The sequence below is a fragment of the Palaemon carinicauda genome, chromosome 8 (genome assembly GCF_036898095.1).
Source record: "Palaemon carinicauda isolate YSFRI2023 chromosome 8, ASM3689809v2, whole genome shotgun sequence".
NCBI lineage: Eukaryota > Metazoa > Arthropoda > Malacostraca > Decapoda > Palaemonidae > Palaemon > Palaemon carinicauda.
In genome coordinates this window covers 163,224,160-163,247,477 of record NC_090732.1, presented here as the reverse complement: position 1 = coordinate 163,247,477, position 23,318 = coordinate 163,224,160, and the positions used below count along the sequence as shown (strand labels likewise).

Sequence of the window (23,318 nt, the reverse complement as noted above, 5' to 3'; positions counted from 1 at the left end):
ACTTTCGGTGATAAGATTCAATGTAACGATTGTCCTAATTTTCCTCATACATAGCCTAGGTGTGTTTAGAAAGTTAAGTATCTAATATTTAATACAAATGGCAACTTGAGAACAATGCTAGTGCAGTAGCCTACAAAAAGCACTAGTTTTGCTGCATAATGTACTAGGCACTTATGTCAACTTTTTATATTCTTTTTCAGAGTTCTTAGAGCAAATCATCTTTCAAGAAGTCGTCAGGGTTATAATGGAGAAAATTGAATGACATCAAGTGGTACTAGTGAACATTGAACTTTGATTACTTAATTTACCCTATATTTCAATCAAAAGTAAAACTAGTCAAAATGACATCTACTTCTATTATAAGCATTGAAGGCATGACTTGCCAGTCATGTGTTCGGAACATCGAAAGCGTCGTGAGTGTGCTGGGCGGGGTGCACTCGGTCAAAGTGAATCTTGAGGCAAAAGAAGGCACTGTAATACACGATTCTCAGCTTATATCGGGTTCAGTGTTAGCCAGCAGAATAGACGATATGGGGTTCGATGCAAAGCACGTTACAACTAAGAAGAACGACTGTGCCGTGCCTATTAGCGAAGAAGAGAACCTCTTGCTCTTGGGGGGAGCATCGGCAGATGTAAAGGTGGCTAACTTACTGGGTGAGCCCGTTAATTGTGTGTGTAGCGATCTTCTCATTCAGATATCTGTTAAAGGTAAAAACACTTTGTAATGTACTGTAGTTGTTCATAATACTTAAAATGCAAGGGATCCTTAACTTACAAACATTCGGAGATACGAACATAAATCCAGCTAAAATCAAAGATCTCAGATATTGTATCAAAAGTTCATAATTTAATACAAAAATAAAACTACAGTCAATTCTTTTTAGTAAGGCAGATTTGCCCCGACTCGCAGGGGTGCTCTTTTAGCTCGGAAAAGTTTCCTGATCGCTGATTGGTTGGACAAGATAATTCTAACCAATCAGCGATCAGGAAACTTTAACGAGCCAAAAGGGCACCGCTGCGAGTCAGTGCAAATGCGCCTCATTAAAAAAAATTGAGTATAGTATATGATTTGATGCTGTAAGAAAGACAATATTTACAATATGAAACATCTTAGACATGTGAGTTTGGTGAAGCCAATCCTATGTCAAATTTAGCAGAACTCGAATTACGAACAATTTGACCTATAAAAAGTTTCTTGGAACCTATTAAGTTTGTAAGTTGAGGACTTTTTGTGTATTGTCATTTTAGGCCTCATTGGGACCTATTATTGTGCATGCACGACTTCTACTGTCTGTTACTGGTTTCTAATTATTAGAATTTTGAGATGTGATTGTTCTCGTATACAAGGCCTGCAGAACATGTCATTTTTTTTTCATCCATAGTTCTTAACACTCCATACCAGGTCTATAAATCCTACATCTGATACACATTTAAATTGTACTGAATCTATCTCAGATTTGGTTTTCTCCTTTACGAAATCATAATGCATAATAATGATAAAAAATGATATGCAAGGTAAAATTTCCCCTTCTGGGTGGGATTTTTAACCAAAATTGGCTAGAAGACTGTATTCACTGCAACTTAAAAATCCACTCTTAATAATATAATACTTATGAATAGACACGATTTCTTATAAAAGTTTTTTTTTAACTACTGCAATTTATTCTAGTAGGCCTAATACATATTTTTTTAACTACTGCAATTTATTTTAGTTGACCTAATACATTGGATAAGAATATTGGCCACATCCTACTTATTGAACCATTCTTAAATTTTATGTTTGCATGTCGTAGGTTAGCTTAAGTGTATTATAAATATTGTCCTTTAAAAGTTGGGATACAGTACATGTTTTGTTATTTACTGTCCTTAAGGTTTAGCCATAATATGGTAAGCTTCAATGTGATTTGCCTTTGTAATTTGAATGCTTACCTGTTTAGCTTTGCTTTAGGCCTACATAGGTTTTTGCTTATTAACTTGTTTGTGTTTCTATAAGTATTAGGTCATAGATCCAAATTTGTGGATTCTGGGGTTTTCATAAAACTATTCTTAAGTTCAGGTACTACTGTATTTCTGATTGCAGTTAAATAAAGGGTACTTTTTTTGCTTTGCAAGTTGTATGTAACCAATAATGATGCAAATTTATTTATGTTTATTTGACGTATGGGGGCTTTGATTTAGTGTACTGTATCCAGCTTCTGTATTTGTCTCTGGTTACAAACATTTCATTCAGATTTTAATTTGTATTGTACAGTATATGATTTTTTATGTTGCTATTGGCCTATGTGCAATAATTTCATCATGAAACATTGAAAATAAGACCTGTAAGAATACATATTGAATAATTAGAATATTCATATTAAAACTGTAATTTTTGCTTACTCATTTAACCAGGTATGACTTGTAATTCATGCGTTAACAACATCGAGGGGAATGTTGGAAAGCAGGAAGGCGTTCGCTCAATCAAAGTGTCGTTAGCAGACGAAATGGCAACACTTATCATTGACCCTACACAGATCTCGGCAGAAATGGTCAGGTCAGTGTGAATTTACAACCATTCTTTGTCAGATTTTGTCAGCCATATTGTTAAAATACCAGCAACCAAAGGTCTCTGCCTGGTGTTTGCTAGTCGGGGGTTCGAGTCCCGCTAAGTCTCGTTAGTGCCATTAGTGTCTGCTACCTTACCATTCTTGTGAGCTGAGGTTGGGCCGTTTGGGGGAGCCTATAGGTCTATCTGTTGTCATCAGCAGCCATTGCCTGGCCCTCCCCGGTCCTAGCTTGGGTGGAGAGGGGGCTTGAGTGCTGATCATATGATATATAGTCAGTCTCTAGGGGATTGTCGTGCTTGATAAGGCAATGTTAGTCTCCCTTGCCTCTGCCATTCATGAGCAGCCTTCAAACCTTTAAACTTAGTTCAAATGATTTTGCCAGGACGTGCAGTAGTTTGTTGAAAATCAGTTATAGAATGCATGTTATCCCTTTATTATTATCTTATACTGTATACTGTTTTTGTTTTCTTGTTACAAACTTTTTTCACTGAATATTTCCACTTCCTTTGTATTTATCTCAAAGAGAAAAATTTCCTTCATGTAACATTGATATAACAGCATTTGTATATTATTTCACACTTTCAGGTAAATTCACTTTTCCATTTCAGAAGTGACACATAAGTCATCAATGTTATTATTATAAATATGACATTATGTATAGATATGATTAATAAAGCCATTTCTGTATCTTTACCAGTTATTAATGCTTGTACTGTATTTTAATTATAAATGTTGAACATAAAACTGTATTAAATATGTTATTGTCATGTTAAGAATCTTAACTGAGGTAGATTATATGTTGAACCTTTATAAAACTGCACCCATTTTATTTTCAGGTCCACTATAGATGATATGGGTTTTGAAGCGTCCCTATTGGAAAGTGATACAGCGACTGTGATAATAGGTATTAAGGGTATGACTTGCATGTCGTGCGTTAAGAACATAGAAGGAACTGTAGGGTCAAAGCCTGGTATTCTGTCCATTAAGGTGAGTGATATGAGCCAAGAATAACTGAACTTTTCTCCATTTTTATGCTCAAATTTTTGGGTTGATTCTGAATATTTTTATTTTTTCTCTTAGTATTTATTACTTTCTACACATATAGTGTCTTACCTTTACAGTAATTGAAAAGATCTTATAATATTGATTACATTCATGTTTCTTTTTTAGGTGAGTCTAAAAGATGAGAAAGGAACTATAACATATGATAAGAAAATAACAAACCCAGCCACTATAAGGGATCTCATAGATGACATGGGTTTCGAGGCAACGGTTTTGGACGGCGAATGTCAGGATAACGCCCAGCTCGGAAATCCTAGAACATGCGTTATATCAATAAAGGGTATGACCTGTAATTCGTGTGTTCGAAACATCCAAAGCACAATTGGGGAAAAACCTGGCATTGCAGATATAAAAGTAAGTTACTCCGCTGCCGTAGGTTTTTCCTTTTGATGCATGACTTAAAACCTTGTGGAAAACAGAGCGATTTGGAGGTTTGTTTCCTGATTGGCCTGAATAAAAGTAAGGTTGATGATTGGATAATCTCGGGTTTCTTTTTTGTTGCAATTAAGATAAGGAAAAATAACATTATGAATAAGGAGAATAAATGAGATGCATTGTATGTGTTGTTATTATTAGATTTTGCTAGACTTATTAATGGTAAGATTATTTTATAATTCTTGTAAATGGTAACCTATTATTGGTTTTAATGGTCTGCAATCTGCATTTACTGAATTTGTTGGTAGTCTGTGAACTGTCTTATTAAAAAGAATGTAAATGTGTTGCTTGTTAATAGTCTTTAAAGAATTATAGTTTTAGAGTTTAATTTTTGTGGACAGAAGCAGAGTTTTTTTTATTGATGATCATTTACTTGCTAGAATAATTTTAATATCCTCATGTTATATCCGTTATCTGCAACTGCAATATTATTGGTATGATAGAAATCCTAAGATTTAAAGTGGTCATGTTTTTGGGTATTTCTGTGCTTCTGTCTTTTATATTTGTTCTTAAAGATGAAATAGAATTTGCAGCGAGGTACCACCAAAATATTTCAATAGCTATTGAGAAGAGAATAAAAGGAACAATGAAAAGTGACATACAGAAAGCTAAGCAATCTGGGGGGACAATGGGTTGCATTAGAGAACCTTTAGCTCCATTAAGAAAATTACTTAAGGGACAAAAAGGGAATACCCCGGCAAAGCTGCGGAAAGCCCTCTGAAGTCTTTAAATGACCCAGGAAGGGCAGTACTTTTTGGGTATTTTTTCCTCTTGCATGAAAATTCTGCTTCTTTTATCATTTGATATGTTAAGTAATGCTTGGGTGTCTTCAGAATATGAAGCTATTTCTAAGTGAAAAATAGAGAATCATTTATCAACAACTGGCCTTAAGTATGAAGAAATATATCCTTTTAATTTTAGGTTGATTTAGAAACAGAGGAAGGGACAGTTGAATACGACCCTTCAGTTTTGTCAGCGGCGGAAATAGCAGATATGATCGATGACATGGGTTTTGAGGCTTCTGTCAAAAGATCTGATTCTGTTGAAGACTCCCCATCAGGGTCTTACACTAGTAGCAAGGGTAAGTTTAAACACAATTGAGGTTTGTGTCAGTGGAAGTGTGTCAAGTGAGGATATTTATTTGATACAAATTAAAGAACCATTCTTGTTATTTTGAGGCTTAAGAATATTTTGAGGAAAATCACGAGCTGTGGTCTTTGAATGTTATTGTTGTTTAATTTTCTTTAAAGATGGAAAATTAAGTAATTTACCTTCATAGATTGGTGGCGTAATGATAAACTAATATTTTACATTGCAAAAATTCCTATTCACCTGTTTTGGAATTATTTGAATTGTGTTCTATTGAAAATGAAATGGTTTTCAGTATACCTTTTCAACTTATTGATCAATTGTGTAATGGGTTAGAAGATTTTACAAGTTTTTTGTATAATATCAATTTGTGTTTGCTTTGAAAATTAAGTTGTATTGACATTTTTATTTTATTTCTTTGCTTCAGACAGTTATTATTCTAAAGCATGGACAAAATACAATTCTTGATGATTGTATGGTACTTACATTAATTTAACCCATGTAATCATATTTCATTACCATTACTGAAGTAGGTAGCATGAAAGTATATCTTCATTTTAGTAAATCAAATTTTGTTGGTCGAGTCAAGGTTGCAGGTTTAGCTGAAAATTCCTGTCACAATGCTTGTTTCCCATGATTAGGTGCAGACGATGTTATTAAAATAACTCCTCAAGAAATTTTCATACATTATGTTTGATATTTAGGAAATTGTGGTTTACTTATGTAAATTGTCCTTGATTAATTTGATTTGGCTTATTGTAAGTTGAATAACTGGGAAACATTTGGCCAATTTTGGATTGTTTATTACTCGTGCAATTTGCTAATGATGATTAATAAACTTTTCTACATCTGCTTTTGATATTAATTAATACAATAATTTAATTGACGTACTAAAACCTGGTTTGTATTTCAGATATTTTTTAAACAGTACAATAACCTTTATAAGCTATAAAAGAATACTGCACAATAAAAAGGCCTTGATATTTTTATTGTAAAGTATGTCATCTTCTGTCTTAATGCTCCAACTTTTCATTGCTTTAAACAGTTAAATCTACAAAATCAAGTAAAGAAGGAAGTGTGAACAGTGTTTATAAGAGCAACGCAGCCTTTGAAGGAGACGATGGAGATTTAGAGAAGTGCTTCCTAAGGATCAATGGCATGACCTGTGCATCCTGTGTCGCTGCTATTGAAAAGCATGCCATGAAAGTTAGGGGTAATTATATTAACATTATTTAAATGTGCTTTTTAATTGTAGTCTTAGGATTTTGATCATTAGAAGATGTGTTGGTTGCAACTCAATCTCAGACACTGATTTGACATTGATACTGTTTGTAGAATGAATTATTGTTAATTTGCTCTCATCATTTATTTATTTCCTTATTTCCTTTCCTCACTGGGCTATTTTTCCCTGTTGGAGCCCTTGGGCTTAAAGCATCTTGTTTTTTCAACTATGGTTGTAGCTTGGCTAGTAATAATAATAATAGTAATTAAAAAGAAATTTTGAAAATTGATCATGAATTACATCCATAATAAACTTTAGGAGGACATCATCAGGTCTCTCTCTCTCTCTCTCTCTCTCTCTCTCTCTCTCTCTCTCTCTCTCTCTCTCTCTCTCTCTCTCTCTCTCTCGTCTCTGTCTCTCTCTCTCTCTCTCTCTCTCTCTCTCTCTCTCTCTCTCTCTCTCTCTCTCTTTGCATGTTATTAAAAGTTTAATCCCTAAAACTTAAGACTATTCTATATACAATCCTAAAACTTGTTTTTAATATTATTTTCACTTTGGTTAATTATGCATTATTCACAAAGTGGGATATAATTTACTTGTGAGTTTATTACAATTTTCATGAAGAAAATTTACAGTAAACTCCCTTGTATCCAGCACCATAGGACCAAAGGATTGCTAGATAACTTAATTTTCCTGATATCTGATCATCTCTTAAAATTACCTCCTTGCCCTAAAAGAATACATTATAACTCCATCCTTACAGTGGCTTTATTGCAGAAGTTACTACCCTTTTTGCTGTCTTATTAAAAGTGATATTTGCTGTCGCCCTTGTTCTTTTTGTCCTTATTGATATAGCGAATGATACATTCGTTAATTCCATAATGGAGACCTTCATCCGCATAGTTTATTCCTTATTTAGGTATGTCAAGGAGTTTCATGTTCTCTGCTATAGTAAGTATCTTCCTCAGATGATTATGGTCACTGCCAGAAACCTTAGAAGGTGCAGGACATTTAGCTGGCATCGTAGAGCTTGAAAGCAATTCAAAATCTCATAAAAAAATGCTCGAATGTACTACACAATATGGATAAAGAGGCAGAGGGAAGTCGCGTATTTATGAGTAAAGCAAACTGGATAGAGTAGAGTACTTGAGTGTTATCCTGTGGTCCAGCACCCAATCAGCGACCAAGATACTGATTAGCGCTTTCTGATTGGTTGTGTCTTCTCTACTGGCCAATATTGTGCCTTGTACAAAATCATCTAGGCAAGCTAGGCTACTCTTCTCACGCTACCCGAGTTTCGTTTTCAATACGGATGCTTGATTCGTTGTCATCTACGGCACATTACTCACTTTCTTCTTCCCAACAAACTCAACAAACTGTATACTTACTGTACATTGCATTTTTGCAACTGAACAGAATTTCTGTATTTTTATTTTTTACAGTATTGTAATTTTCTTTATTAATTTTTAGTTCCAACTATTACTTAAAAAAGATTAACATCTGAAAAAAAAATTTATCTGCCATCAGAAATCAATATAGATTTACTTATATTCATGAATCCGAGGTGTACCGAGGGAGCAATAGGCTTATCGGGATATGGTGGAGATTATTGTACTTTGTGTTTTTCATAACAATACAAACCTGATTGCTTCAAGTTGCACTCCCGCCTTAACCACTCTACAAGCCCTAGGTGAAAATTAAAGGCTATTCAGTGTACTGGCAGAGAGGGCGGGATTTTCCCACCTCCCACCAATAACTACTGACACCTTGTTACTTTAAATATATGGGATTTAGCTTTATTTTTTAATTGAACTCTTCTTACAATGATGTAGAACCTAAAAATTCATCATAGATAGGATGAGAACTTAATTGTTTTTTCATGATTTTTTGCAGGGGTTCATAGTATTCTTGTAGCTCTTATGGCAGCTAAGGCAGAGGTTCGATATGATGGTTCGCTAATATTGCCCCAAGAAGTAGCTAATAGCATAACAGAGCTGGGCTTCCCCACCACTGTATTAGAGGAAGAATCAAATCAGGGTGAAGTAGACCTTGAGGTATGTTTGTACACCTTGTATTCCCATGTTTTGAGGTTATATTTTGAAGAATTTGTCTTGTTGATACTGTATTAGACTTAACTTGAATGAGATTTTTGAAAGAGCAATAAATTATTTTAAGGCTTGATCCATTTTTTTCCAATAAGAATTCAGAGTGCACTATAACATTAAATGAAAGGATGATGATTAATTATTCTTATCATAACTTTTGTATTTTAATTGCTTATGTAGATAAAGTTTATCCCCTTAAGGAAAAAGATCCAATGAGAATATGTTCATGATGTTTTTTACATTTTTTTTATTCTACCGATTGTAAAATGTCAAGCAATATTTTATTTCAGATATCGGGTATGACTTGTGCCTCGTGTGTCCATGCAATTGAGTCCAATGTGTTGAAAGTTAAAGGAGTGAAGACTGCTGTCGTAGCCCTAGCCACGGAACGTGGTAAATTTACTTTTGATCCTGCTATTACTGGACCCCGAGACATTATTGATTGCATTGATGTAAGTTGGTTGAAGTACTTATTGCTTGAATTATAAATGTATGTATCCAAATGCACAAATGGTCCTATATAGAATATTTATTTATGAAATCTGTTCATTTCAGGGGCTTGGGTTCAGTGCTTCCTTGTACAATAGTGGAGTCGGTAGAGGCAACTATTTAGACCATAGGAAGGAAATAAGAAAATGGAGAAATTCATTCATAGTATCACTCATATTTGGTAAGTGTTTTTTAACCTTAAGAATTGCTCTAAGTATTCCTTTTGAGATTGGTGGTAAGACTCAGCAGTGAATTGAGAAAGTATTTTGTTTTACTAAAAATTTCCCTTTTATTCAAAAGAATTTTTGAAAAGAGTGCAAGGTTTAGAATTTATATTTATATCTCTTGCAATGCTGTATTAAGAGGATTTAAGCTCATGAAATTTAATAAATTTCAGTTCATCTTAATTCCTGCTGCAATGTCTGATGGAAAATTATGATGATGTGGGATTTCTTATTTCAGGAAATTACAGTTTTCTATATGAATGTCATTGTTATTGTGTTACAGTATAGTTGTGTCCCCACCACTCCACTTGATTTGATATATTTACTACGTATCTATGTGTTGTTTAGATTATATAACTGATCTTGTCACAGTATGATAATTTTAGCTCATAGTGTGCATAGATGTAAGAGATGAGAGGATATGGGTGCAGATTACAAGATTTTTAATTGCCTAAAATTAGCAATAGGTAAGCTAGAGTTTTTTATATGCATAAAAAACTAACTGAAGGATGGTGCTACTTATTAATATCAAGATTGGGAATAAAAGATTTAACGTTTTCATTTTTTTAACTTTCGTCACTCCATATTTTTTCGTTTTTTCTGTCTTGAAGTTTGGTAGGATACAAGTTACTTTTATATTATGGTAGAATGCATATTATATTCTTAAAAGCATACTAGGATGCAAGCTCTACTAGCTCCGACTTTTATGTTGGGATATTTGAATCTAGAAAGGGGGGAATAGCTATGATTGATGGGCTTTTGAAAATAAAAAAGCTTTGTTATATTATGTTTTCGGTTTTAAATATTCTTTTTTAATATGAAAATGAAATTTTCTCTAACAGGTGTCCCAGCAATGATGGTGATGATTTATTTCATGGCCATGATGAAACACATGAGTCATGAACAGATGTGTTGTGTCTTTCCTGGTCTATCTTTGGAAAACCTCCTCCTTTTCCTTCTTGCCACTCCAGTTCAGGTAAATATTTTATATATGGCAATTTTTTATGATTGTTTTACTTCTATAGTAATGTGATAACGATGGTTATAAATGTTGGGTAAAGCCATTATTTTGTAAAATTTGGTTTCAATTGTAGTAGTTATTAGATGTTTTGATTTTTACTGACATTATTGTTACCCTTTGCATACATTTTTATTTTATCAAACATTTAAAACTTCTTTTATTTTGCCCTTTTCAGTTTATTGGGGGAAGGCACTTCTATGTACAAGCCTTCAAGGCACTACAGCATAGAACAGCAAATATGGATGTATTGATTATGTTAGCAACTACAATATCTTATATATATTCTTTGGGTGTAGTGATAGCTGCTATGGTACTACAACAGACTGCCAGCCCCATGACATTCTTTGATACACCGCCTATGCTTCTGGTGTTTGTGTCACTAGGGCGTTGGTTGGAGCACATTGCAAAGGTGAGAAGATTTCTTTTTAAATAATTTAATCATAGAGTATCGTGAGATATTGGTAGTGGCATTTTCATTCACCCTTTTAATAGGAGATGTTTTTCACTGATGCAGTGCCTTGTTACTGCAAGGCATTTTTGGTTTCCCCTTTACACAGGGATGTCATCTCTTCAGGTATTTTATAGTTTATGAGTCTGCACTTTTATATAAAAATTTTAATGTTACTGGGCAATGGGGAGTGGTGTATTATATAAAAAGAAATTTAGGGAAGAAATCAAATTAAGCATGTAAATTAAAATGTCATTCATCACAAATTGCCTTACTTCTGTGAACAGAATGTAACAAAATTATACTTTCACTAAGTTTTACCAGTCAAAAGTTACAGGTGCCCACATATAATGCTTTTCTTACACCTTTTTCTATGCAAAGCAGAGAAGACATAGTTTTCTCCTTTTTTTCACCATTATGCCATAATTTTTCACTATTCTAGTCAGGATAATATTAATACTACCTATTGTAAAGTACTGCTTTACAGACTATTTATCAGTAATGCAGACATTGTGTGTCGCTGTTAAATTTGCAGTTAATGAATGAAAATCAGTTACATCTCCAATATTAAGTATTTGAGCCATTTTAATCCTGCTACATAATATTTTGTCTGATTTGCAAAAATTTACATTAATGTTAATTTTTCAATATTAAACTTACCCGATAATCATGTAGCTGTCAACTCCGTTGCCCGACAGAATTCTATGGAGGGATACGCCAGCTATCACAATACTAGAAGGGGGTGTACTTACCAGCGCCACCTGTGGCCAGGTACTATAGTACTTCTTGTTGACACCTCAATTTTTCCTCTGTCGTGCTTCCGGCAAGACGTTCTGGGATACGCTTATGTTCTTGGAGTATTTTCACGACTTTTGGTGAAGTATTTCTCTTTGATTTCGGCTGTCGCTTTACTGGAAACCTTCTTATATTAGCTTAGATAGCTTTTATATAGTCCTGATTAACGGTTAACGATCATTTGCTTGATTTTGGAACCCCACTTGGCTAACTCTTTGGATTCAAGATGTCTGACATTTCGCAAGCCCCCACCCATAGGCGATGTAGGTCTTGTAATAGGCGTATTCCGAAGGCCTCGGTAGATCCTCACACCGCTTGTTCTGACTGTAGGGATAGGCCCTGTCAGTTAGAAAATCGATGTGAGGAATGCGCCGGACTTTCGGAACTTGATTTTGTCCGTCTTTTGAAATATTCAACTAAGTTAGAGAGAGGCAGAGTTAGGAGGAGTTCTTCTCACTCTTCACTTTTTTCCTCACCTCATGATCCCCTACCTTTTCCTACCCCTGTAGTGGCTACCCCCGAACCTACTATTTGCCCTCAGCCTGATATGTCTGTTGTGTTGCGTGCTATTCAGGCCTTAGGCGATAAAGTAGAGTCAGTGGTAAGTGATCATAAGTCTCTTATGGCCGAAGTCAAGGAACTTAAGGTCAAGAGTGCAGTGGGTGGAATTAGTGCCAGTGCTGTGACGAGTGCTAGTGTCAGTGCAGTGCCAAGTGCTAGTGTCAGTGTCAGTGTGGTGCGTGAGGATACTTCTGTGCGTGCCAGTCGTCCTCCCAGTCCGGGACCTCTTGCAAGCTCCCAAGCCCAGGGGAGAAGCAATGTCGAAGGGCAAAAGGGTTCGGCAGGCCTTGATCGGCGCACAGAAGTATCCTCGGTGGTTGCGGGCGTGTCTTCCAGAGACCGTCACTCCCACCTGCAGACGATTGAGCCCGTCTTTTACTCGTCCGCTGATCTATTGTCAGGGAAGAAACGCTGGACTCAGGTCTCTAGACCACTCAAACGCAGAGTCCAGTCCGCGAGTGTTCAACCGGGCTGCAGTCATTGGCTCAGCTCTGACTCGCCGCAGTCATCAGTCGACTGCACTCCGCCCAAGAGGAGTAAGGTTCTGCCGCAACAGATCTCTGCTGTTAAGGCTTTACCTCAGCAGACCGTAGTGTCTGCCGACCCCAAGTTGTCTCTACTGCAGTCCATGCAGGCACAGCTTTCGGTCTTGATGCGTGAGTGTCAGGCTGAGAAGGTTGCGCCTCCGCCTCCGCCTGCACTCGCTCCGCCTGCGCTCGCTCCGCCTGACCGCAGTACCGCCTGCCAGGCGTACGATGTTGAGCCACGTTCTGAGTTTACTGTTCCCAGTGGTGTACAGTCTCCGCCTTCCTTAAGGGAACCTCAGCAATGGGATCAGGAGGCTTATACCTCTCTTCCTCCGCTTCCACTTGCTGCTCCACCAGTGATGCAACACTCGGTTGAGGTACAACAACCTCTCCCTTCCATGAGTCAGTCTCCTCAGCTCTCGCTGCAGCGAGCTCAACCCTCCGCAAGGCAAGCACCACAACACCTTAGCCTTGCGCCTCAGGAGCCTCAGCTTGCGAGACATTTACTACGTTCTGCGCAGCCTCTACCTCATCGCTCTACGCTCACACCGCAGGAACAGGAACTTGCTACTCCGCTTCCGCCATCCACTCAGCAAGCGCAATCCTTGAGTTCAGCCACTCATGCCAGGAGTCAGCCTCCTCCACCCATGCGCCTACCTTCTGCTTCTTTTGTTCAGCCTTTGCAGTCTGAGACTCAGGTGTTCCCTCAACAGATTCTTGAAGAGGAAACCACTAATATTGTTGTTCCAGCTCGTTCTGACTCTGCTGTTCAGCATACCTTTCCGATCTCTTCGCTTCACTCTGGTGATGAGGCGTCTGATGATGAGGCGGCACACCTGGATCCCTCATCAGACGTGGATGAATCCAAGCCTTCTCCGCCTTCTATTGACTTTCGTAAGGTCTTGGCTCTGTTTAGGGAGGTATACCCAGACCACTTTGTCTCTGCTATTCCCCGCTCTCCACCATCTGAGTTTTCGCTGGGCATGCAGCCAGCTAAGTCTTCCTATACTAAGCTAGTCTTAGCAAGGTCCTCTAAGAGAGCGTTAAGGATCTTAGGGGAGTGGTTGCAGACTAAGCAACACCTTGGCAAGACTTCGTTCATGTTTCCTCCGACTAAGCTCACTTCTAAAGCGGGCGTTTGGTATGCCACAGGAGAGGAACCAGGCTTGGGAGTACCTGCCTCTGCCCAGGCTGACTTCTCAAGTCTGGTAGACTCGCCTCGTAGAACTGCAATGAGGCGCTCTAAGGTTTGCTGGACCTTCTCAGACCTTGATCACTTCCTGAAGGGTGTTTTTAGAGCATTTGAGATGTTCAACTTCCTAGACTGGTGCCTGGGGGCCCTCAGCAAGAAGACCTCCCCTGCGGACAAGGATTCTGCCATGCTATTAATGTCCTGCATGGATAAGGCCATTAGAGATGGATCTGGCGAGCTTGCGTCGATGTTTGTATCAGGGGTTCTTAAGAAAAGGGAACAGCTTTGTACCTTCCTTTCCTCCAGCATTACACCTTGTCAAAGGTCACAACTCCTTTTCGCTCCGCTCTCGAAGTTCCTCTTCCCCGAAGAGCTGGTTAAGGACTTGTCTGCTGCCCTGATACAAAAGGACACACATGATCTTGTAGCCTCATCGGCTCGTAAGACTAAGGTTGCTACCTCAGTCCCCAGGACTTATCGCACCCCAGTGGCTGATACTCCTGCTACGAGGTTCATACCGCCCTTTCGTGGTAGAGCCCCCAGCCGAGGAAGCTCCCGTCCAGACTCTTCCAGGAGCAAGTCTAGGAAGGGTTCCAAGGCCTCTAAAGGAAAAAACTGACTCTCCGCATCTCCAGACAGCAGTAGGAGCCAGACTCAAGAGCTTCTGGCAAGCCTGGGAAAAGAGAGGTGCAGACGCCCAGTCTGTCAGTTGGCTGAGGGAGGGTTACAGGATTCCATTCTGCCTCAAACCCCCTCTGACCACATCTCCCATCAACCTCTCTCCCAACTACAAAGAAGAGGACAAGAGGCTAGCGTTGCACCAGGAGGTGTCGCTACTTGTGCAGAAGAAGGCAGTGGTTATAGTCCGGGACCATCAATCCCCGGGCTTCTACAACCGTCTCTTTCTGGTGGCCAAGAAGACAGGAGGTTGGAGACCGGTGCTGGACGTCAGCGCGCTCAATGCGTATGTCACCAAGCAGACGTTCACGATGGAGACGACGAAGTCGGTCCTAGCAGCGGTCAGGCAGGAGGACTGGATGGTCTCGTTGGACTTGAAAGATGCCTACTTTCACGTTCCTATTCATCCAGACTCCCAACCTTTCCTGAGATTCGTTTTTGGAAAGGTTGTCTACCAATTCCAAGCCCTGTGTTTTGGCCTAAGCACAGCTCCTATGGTGTTCACGCATCTGATGAGGAATATAGCAAAATTCCTCCACTTATCGGACATCAGAGCCTCCCTCTACTTAGACGACTGGCTGTTGAGAGCCTCCACGAGTCGTCGCTGTCTGGAGAGTCTCAACTGGACTTTGGACTTAATCAGAGAACTGGGTCTGTTAGTCAACATAGAAAAGTCTCAGCTCATTCCCTCCCAATCCATTGTGTACCTGGGAATGGAGATTCGGAGTCAGGATTTTCGGGCTTTTCCATCGGCCCCCAGGATAAGCCAAGCCCTAGAGTGCATCATGAGCATGCTGAAGAGGAGCAGTTGCTCGGTGAGACAGTGGATGAGTCTCACAGGGACCCTTTCATCACTGGCCCTGTTCGTCGAGCTAGGGAGACTCCACCTCCGCCCTCTTCAATTCCATCTTGCAGCTCATTGGGACAAGGGTTTGACTCTCGAAGCAGTCTCTATCCCAGTCACCAAAGAAATGAAGACCACTCTCTTGTGGTGGAAGAACAATCTCCTTCTCAGGGAGGGCCTATCGTTGGCTATTCAGACCCCCAATCTTCATCTCTTCTCAGATGCATCGGACTCGGGCTGGGGTGCGACCTTGAACGGACGGGAATGCTCGGGAACGTGGAACGAGGAACAGGGAACGCTCCACATCAACTGCAAGGAGCTACTAGCAGTTCATTTAGCCCTGCTGAACTTCAAGTCCCTCCTGCTAGGCAAAGTGGTGGAGGTGAACTCAGACAACACCACAGCCTTGGCTTACATCTCCAAGCAAGGAGGGACCCATTCGAGGAGCCTATACGAGATCGCAAGGGACCTCCTCATTTGGTCAAGAAGTCAAAACCTCACTTTGGTCACGAGGTTCATTCAGGGCAACATGAACGTCTCAGCAGATCGCCTAAGCAGAAGGAATCAGGTCATTCCCACGGAATGGACCCTCCACAAGAGTGTGTGCAACAGACTTTGGACCTTGTGGGGTCAACCTACCATAGATCTGTTTGCCACCTCCATGACCAAGAGACTTCCGCTGTACTGTTCCCCAGTTCCAGACCCTGCAGCAGTTCATGTGGATGCTTTTCTACTGAACTGGTCCCATCTCGACCTTTACGCATTCCCACCGTTCAAGATAATAAACAAAGTTCTGCAGAAATTCATCTCGCACGAAGGGACACGGCTGACGCTGGTTGCTCCCCTTTGGCCTGCAAGAGAATGGTTCACAGAGGTACTTCAATGGCTAGTCGACATCCCCAGGACTCTACCTCTAAGAGTGGACCTTCTACGTCAACCTCACGTAGACAGGTTGCACCCAAACCTCCACGCTCTTCAGACTGTCGAAAGATTCGCTAGAGCTAGAGGCTTTTCGAAGGAGGCAGCCAGTGCGATTGCCAGAGCAAGAAGGGTTTCCACTCGTAGAGTCTACCAATCTAAGTGGGAAGTCTTCCGGAGCTGGTGTAGAGCCAATTCAGTATCCTCTACCAATACCTCTGTGACCCAAATAGCTGACTTCCTTTTACATCTTAGGAATGAGAGATCCCTTTCAGCCCCTACGATTAAAGGGTATAGGAGTATGTTGGCTTCAGTTCTCCGCCACAGAGGTTTGGACCTTTCTTCCAACAAGGACCTTCAAGACATCCTTAAGTCTTTTGAGACGTCTAAAGAGCGTCGTCTATCCACTCCAGGCTGGAACCTAGACGTAGTCTTAAGGTTCCTTATGTCACCTAGGTTCGAACCTCTCCAGTCAGCTTCCTTCAAGGACCTTACCCTCAAGACTCTTTTTCTCGTCTGCCTTGCAACAGCTAAGAGAGTCAGTGAGGTTCATGCCTTCAGCAAGAACATTGGTTTCACGACCGAATCTGCAACATGTTCTTTTCAGCTCGGATTCCTAGCAAAGAACGAACTTCCTTCACGTCCTTGGCCTAGATCGTTTGAAATACCTAGCCTCTCCAACATGGTAGGTAACGAACTAGAGAGAGTTCTTTGCCCTGTCAGAGCTCTCAAGTATTATCTTAATAGGTCTAAACCTATTCGAGGACAGTCAGAAGCCTTATGGTGTGCCATCAAGAAACCTTCGAGGCCCATGTCCAAGAACGGGGTTTCGTATTATATAAGGCTTCTGATTAGAGAAGCCCATTCTCACTTAAAGGAGGAAGACCTTGCATTGCTGAAGGTAAGGACCCACGAAGTAAGAGCCGTAGCTACTTCGATGGCCTTTAATAAAAACCGTTCTCTGCAGAGCATAATGGATGCAACCTATTGGAGGAGCAAGTCAGTGTTTGCATCATTTTATCTTAAAGATGTCCAGTCTCTTTACGAGAACTGCTACACCCTGGGACCATTCGTAGCAGCGAGTGCAGTAGTAGGTGAGGGCTCAGCCACTACATTCCCTTAATCCCATAACCTTTTTTAACCTTTCTCTTGAATGCTTTTATTGTTGTTTTTATGGTTGTTACGATAGGCTAAGAAGCCTTCCGCATCCTTTTGATTTGGCGGGTGGTCAATTCATTCTTGAGAAGCGCCTGGGTTAGAGGTTGTGTAGAGGTCCTTTAGTAGGGGTTGCAGCCCTATATACTTTAGCACCTTTGAGTTGATTCAGCCTCCAAGAGGAACGCTGCGCTCAGTAAGGAAGACGAACTTAAAAAAGAGGCAGAGTAACGGTTCAATTCGACTTCCTTACCAGGTACTTATTATTTCATTGTTATTTGAGATAACTGTTATATGAAATATGGGATACTTAGCTATCCTTTAATCTTGTACACTGGTTTTCACCCACCCCCCTGGGTGTGAATCAGCTACATGATTATCGGGTAAGTTTAATATTGAAAAATGTTATTTTTATTAGTAAAATAAATTTTTGAATATACTTACCCGATAATCATGATTTAATCGACCCTCCCTTCCTCCCCATAGAGAACCAGTGGACCGAGGAAAAATTGAGGAGGTGTCAACAAGAAGTACTATAGTACCTGGCCACAGGTGGCGCTGGTAAGTACACCCCCTTCTAGTATTGTGATAGCTGGCGTATCCCTCCATAGAATTCTGTCGGGCAACGGAGTTGACAGCTACATGATTATCGGGTAAGTATATTCAAAAATTTATTTCTGGGCTCCGACCTGTGCCGCGCAGTGAAATACTCCTAGAGCACTTATTTCTAAGGAATATAACTGCTATATATTACCAGAGAAAAAAAGCATAGGAATGCCAGGTTGAACCCAGCTCGCTCACCTATATAAGGTGTCGGTATAAAATACTGGGGCGTGATAATTCACAACCAGAGGTCTCGCACTATTTAGATATCTCCTCTTCAAAATCCCCGCCACAGCGAGGTGCCGTTCAACACTACTACCACTAACCCAACCCACGCCAGTGACGACACTCCTTTATAGCACTTGTTGTTATTAGGTCCAACATGTTTTTTTCTCGTGTTTAGCCTTGGATTTATCATTGTTTTGTGATCGGTGGCCGATTCCCATGATACCCCATCGAAGTTAAGTGCTTTATCCATGTATGTTAGCGAGATTGGGCAGTGTAACCTCTGTTTTTGTTGGTGGAGAGGTGTTTGTATGTGGACGGCGTCCCCGTTCTTGCCGTTCGTGGTTCGGCTCTGCCCTTTTTTCTCGTTGGTTCGTCAGTCATTGATATTTGTTCGAACTTTTAGGAGTTTTTTCCTTGCATTTATATAGTACACCGTCTTTGTGCTTTCATCTAGCATTAATTTTATGTTATCCTATGATATCAGTGTTAGCGTTTCATCAAGGAGTAGGTTATGTTGGTATGCCTGCATTCGTGCATATTGGTGGATTGCGTCACCTTTGAGATTGTTTCGCTAGTTCTAGGAAGACGACCATCTCACTTATTATTATTAAACATTTTAGTTTTATTTCGTACGCTCCACCTAGTTTTACATTTGGTTCGAGTGGGACTCGCGTATTTTGTTGTTTTTACTGTTCGATCTACCGCTTCAGTAACTAGGTTGGTACCCCTGCTTTCCATCTGCTGATGGCGTCATGCTTCCTCCGTTACCACTCGCCCGAGTCCCTCTCTCGCCATATTATTTCTGCATGCCTAACCTTACTTACGTGATTTCGCTTTTAATTCATTAATTATTTTTATGTATTTGTGCATTGATATTATATTTATTGCTTTACTCCGTTATGATCATATTTTTGGGATTTTCATGTCATGTTGAGGGGATCTCCAGTTGGTAGCCCTGTCTACCACTACGCACTGGTGATTCCCCGGTACCATACCCCCCCCCCCCCCACAGGTTGGGGAGGCTATTCCATCCCCCCTCCTCCAGTGTACACCCTTCCTCTCACTCGATGGTTGTTGGTTATGACATACGGGTCAAGTATGCTTGTTCCTCAGTCTTCCCTCAACGTTCCGACATATTGAGGACTGAGTGTACCCACGGGGTGTGACTTAGTCTCATTCATTCATACCGGGCTGTTTCGTCTCCTCCCCTCCCATCGCCCCGATTGGCCATCGGTCGGGGGAGGGGGAGGGCCGGGACCACCGGGGACTATCACACGTGATTAGTCGGTATGACTGCACCTTGGTGTAACTTTTGCTTTTAGCTATGGTTGTAAGAATGAGCACTTAAGTTAGGAGTGTCCCCACCTACGGTACCTCCTGCTATTATCGTCCGCATAGGACTTATTAATATCATTATATTATATTCTACATGAATCATTACCTTCGTCCCGGTACCTCTGGTTGGGTAGTGGGGGTTCCATTGGCTCCCCCACGCTCTCCCGTGGTACCCTCCCGTCATCAGACATCGGAGCCTCCGAGCTCTTAAATACAAGATCTGTTGACACTGACACAGTTTTGATTAATATCCTCCCTCCGGGAGCCCTATTCAATTACAGACATTAGTTTTAGATCATAACTGGAGTTTTCTATTTATGTATTTTAAGGATGTATCTTAGGTTACTTTAAGTTTACTTTAAGTTACTTTTAAGTTTACTTTAAGTTACTTTAAGTTTACTTTACCAACCCTGTTCCCGTTTTATTTTATACCTCCCTGGTAATGACGGGATGGTATATTCCTCGCTATGACAATATTATTTCATTGATAATCTTATCTTATTACGGAATTGTTTCAACATTTCCCCTGTTACTATACCGGTTCGAAATTTTGTTCATAGCCTTTTGTCCCGATTTCATATCGGTCTATTTTAAGAATCCGGAACACCCGGATCTTTTTAGGTTATTAACCTATTATGGGATACTCACGTATCTGTATTTTATTCTATACTTCCCAAGTAGCGACGGGATAGTGTATTTCAAGCTATGACAATATTATTTCATTGATAACCTTAACTTATTACGGGATTGTTTTAACAATGTCAGTTTATTTATAAGTTATTCCCCGGTTACTAAACCGGTCCTAGAGTTGTTCATAGCCTTTTGTCCCGGTTTCATATCGGTCTACTTTAAGAACCCGGAACACCCGGATCCTTTTATGTTACTAACCTATTATGGGACACTCACGTATCTTTCTTTTATTCTATACTTTCCAAGTAGCAACGGGATAGTATATTTCTCGCTATGACAATATTTTTTCATTGATAACCTTAACTTATTATGGAATTGTTTTAACAAAGTCAGTTAATTTATGATAAGTTTTTCCCCGGTTACTGTACCGGTCTGAACTTTGTTCATAGTCTTTTGTCCCGATTTCATATTGGTCTAATTCAAGAATTCGGAGCATCCGGATCTCTTTAGGTTACTGACCTGCTATGGGATACTTATGTATCTTTATGATATTCTATACTTTCCCAGTACCGACGGGATAGTATATTTCGCGCTATGACAATATTATTTCATTGATAATCTTCACCTTTTATGGAATTATTTTGACAATGTCAGTTAATTTATGAAAGTTTTCTCCCCGGTTATTATACCGGTCCGAAATTTTGTTCATAGCCTTTTGTCCCGGTTTCATACCGGTCTATTTTAAGAATTCGGAACACCCGGATCTTTTTGGGTTACTACCCTACTATGGGACACTGTAGGTGCCCCTGTCGTTACTATCTATAATTATAACTTCGGATATATTATTTTGGGATTTTCATTTTATTTCCTTTGTGATTGATCGATTTAAACATTTATTCTCGATCTATTTATTTTACATTCCCAACGGAGTTACCTTGTTCATTAGTAACGATATACCCTCTTTCGGAGCTCGCAGTCTTCCATGACTTCTACCTTGGCGACTCTTTAGATCTGGGTTGGCGGGTTTGCCTGGAGTGTCAGGGCAAAGAGATCCTGTGTCTCTTCCTTTTAGGGTTTTCAAGGAAGCACGTGGCTGATGTCGGGCCACGTCCCGTTGTCCCTAAAGTTAAAGCTACCTGCCAGCCCTAGCAAAGACTCACAGGTCTTCCAAATCACCAAACCAGTTAAGACTTCTCTTGGGCCGAGAGCGAAGCCCGGCCTGAAACCTACGACCCCGGAGGCTCCCTTCGATCCGGCAGCCCTTTCAAGATTGATGCATGGCCTCTCGTGGCATGGTTAGTTTCAACCTGACCTTTCATTAGAAGAGGCCAGCGACCGATCCCAGGGATGAGGTAGAAATTTATTTCTATTTGAACACGATGTTGTGCTGATATTTATCCATATATATACATATATATATAATTTACGGACCTCTGTGGCTCACTGGCTCAAACCTCGTGTCACATACCGAGTCACCACGATTATAGGATGGAAGATTCCTGGTGCCTCTGTGAACTTGACAATTGAATGGAATTATTGCCCATTAGGGGGAAGTGAGTGCTAAACCAGATAGCCTCATACAGGGTCTCATTTGTTATGGGCTACCTCAACAGCACAATATATCATCCCGGATGCCTCTAGGCTCCCGGAATTCGTCGAAAGCAATCCGTGGAAGGGGGCCTTGCGCTCTCCCTTCAAAGATGGTATGTTAACCATCGAATGGTTTGGCACCCGGACTGTAGAAGATTTTGAATTCTACCCGCCGGGTCTACAGTTCCCTCTCTCTAGTTTCGCATGCCTTACCGAGGAGACACTCGTAAGGTTTGACAAGGTCCCCAAAGAAACCAAAATGTACCCAAAGGGGCAGGCTCAGTCCACCTGGGTCCGGCCCTTAAACGAGTGGGAGTGTGTTAACACTACGTTAACACCTCACAAGAGCCCGTACACGATGTTTCTAGTGGAGGAGTAAACCCCTACTCCGTGTGTCACTAAGATATCGGACCTTGCTCGGCAGGCAATATACGAGGACAAGCCGTTACCGCAGCTGAAGGAAACGCATCCGACCTCCCTCCTGTCCCTGGGGGATCACGATTGCTGGGCTAACGCCCCGGCGACCTTCACATTGGGTAAATTAAGCGCTGACTGTGCTCCCATTCAGTTCAGTGAGTGGCTACCCAGGCTTCCGGAATCTCTGATATGCCTCGAGCTCGAAGCCTGTATGCGCCTGAGTGGACCTATCAACTCGGCTATAATGGCAGAAAAGACCTCTTTAATGTATGAAGAAGAACCACCTTTTAAGGTCTTGACAGGGTCATTACTTCGAGCCTTACTGTCTGATTCCTACGACTTCTTTGCGGCCAGACGTCGTTGCTGTAGGCATGTCTTGTCTGAGGCCACTATCAGACATGAGCCTAACAAGCTCATTAAAGCCCCAGTCTGGAGCTGCTAGGGTCAATCAGAGCCTCAAGGTTCGATGGGCTTAGTCCCCAAGCACAAGTTCGAACCGGCCAGCAACCAATCTCGAGGTAGAAAGAGTCTGAGATCTTTCCATTCCTTCCAAACCGGCAGTCCCAACAGGTGGTTCAAACCATCCCGGTGGCACAAGGGAGTCAACCTTTCACTTCGAAGGGTCAACCCCAACAGCAATACGTGCTGGTTCCTCAGTCCCAAGTAGCAACTACCTCCTATGCTACTTCCCCAGCCCTTAGGCCCACCTTTGAAACTCAGGGTGCTTTCCAGGGTTACCAGCGCCCCAGAGGCGCTAGCTCGAGAGGAACTTTTCGCAACAGCTACTCTCGAGGCCGGGGAGGTAAATCCGCAGCAAATCATTGGGGGTTCTCAGGTAGGGGTAGGACTTTACATCTTCCGGAACCGTTGAACGTTCAACATTTGGGCTTTCAGTATAATTTCCAAAAGTCTGGGGTGGAGTTGGATAGAATGGCCCCCTCCACCAACCAGTTTTCATCAACATCCAACGGAAGAGCTAGTCTTATATGAAAACGATTTATTGCAAAAGGAAGCAATAAAGAAAGTAAATCGTTTGTAATTTCAGGATCACTTGTTCAGCGGGCCAAAGAAAGACTCAGAATAGCGAAGAGTAATCCTAGACCTGTCGCTTCTGAATTCTTACATTTGATGCGACAAGTTTCACATGCTGACCGTCTCTCAGGTGCGGACCTTGCTTCTCTGTGGGGCCGTCGCCTCCCCTATG

The 23,318-nt window shown here is 40.8% G+C and overlaps 1 protein-coding gene across 1 annotated transcript in view; it reads left to right on the top strand.

Moving 5' to 3' along the window:
• Positions 1-200: 200 nt before the first annotated feature.
• Positions 201-23,318, top strand: part of LOC137645533 (copper-transporting ATPase 1-like) — a 27,237-nt gene continuing 4,119 nt past the window's right edge. Inside the window, exons 1-11 of the mRNA XM_068378337.1 lie at positions 201-708; positions 2,392-2,533; positions 3,383-3,533; positions 3,717-3,962; positions 4,965-5,124; positions 6,178-6,345; positions 8,248-8,408; positions 8,750-8,911; positions 9,015-9,129; positions 10,015-10,148; positions 10,369-10,602. Coding sequence (XP_068234438.1) covers positions 342-708; positions 2,392-2,533; positions 3,383-3,533; positions 3,717-3,962; positions 4,965-5,124; positions 6,178-6,345; positions 8,248-8,408; positions 8,750-8,911; positions 9,015-9,129; positions 10,015-10,148; positions 10,369-10,602 — 2,040 coding nt within the window. The 5' untranslated portion in view covers positions 201-341. The remainder of the gene's footprint in view (positions 709-2,391; positions 2,534-3,382; positions 3,534-3,716; positions 3,963-4,964; positions 5,125-6,177; positions 6,346-8,247; positions 8,409-8,749; positions 8,912-9,014; positions 9,130-10,014; positions 10,149-10,368; positions 10,603-23,318) is intronic.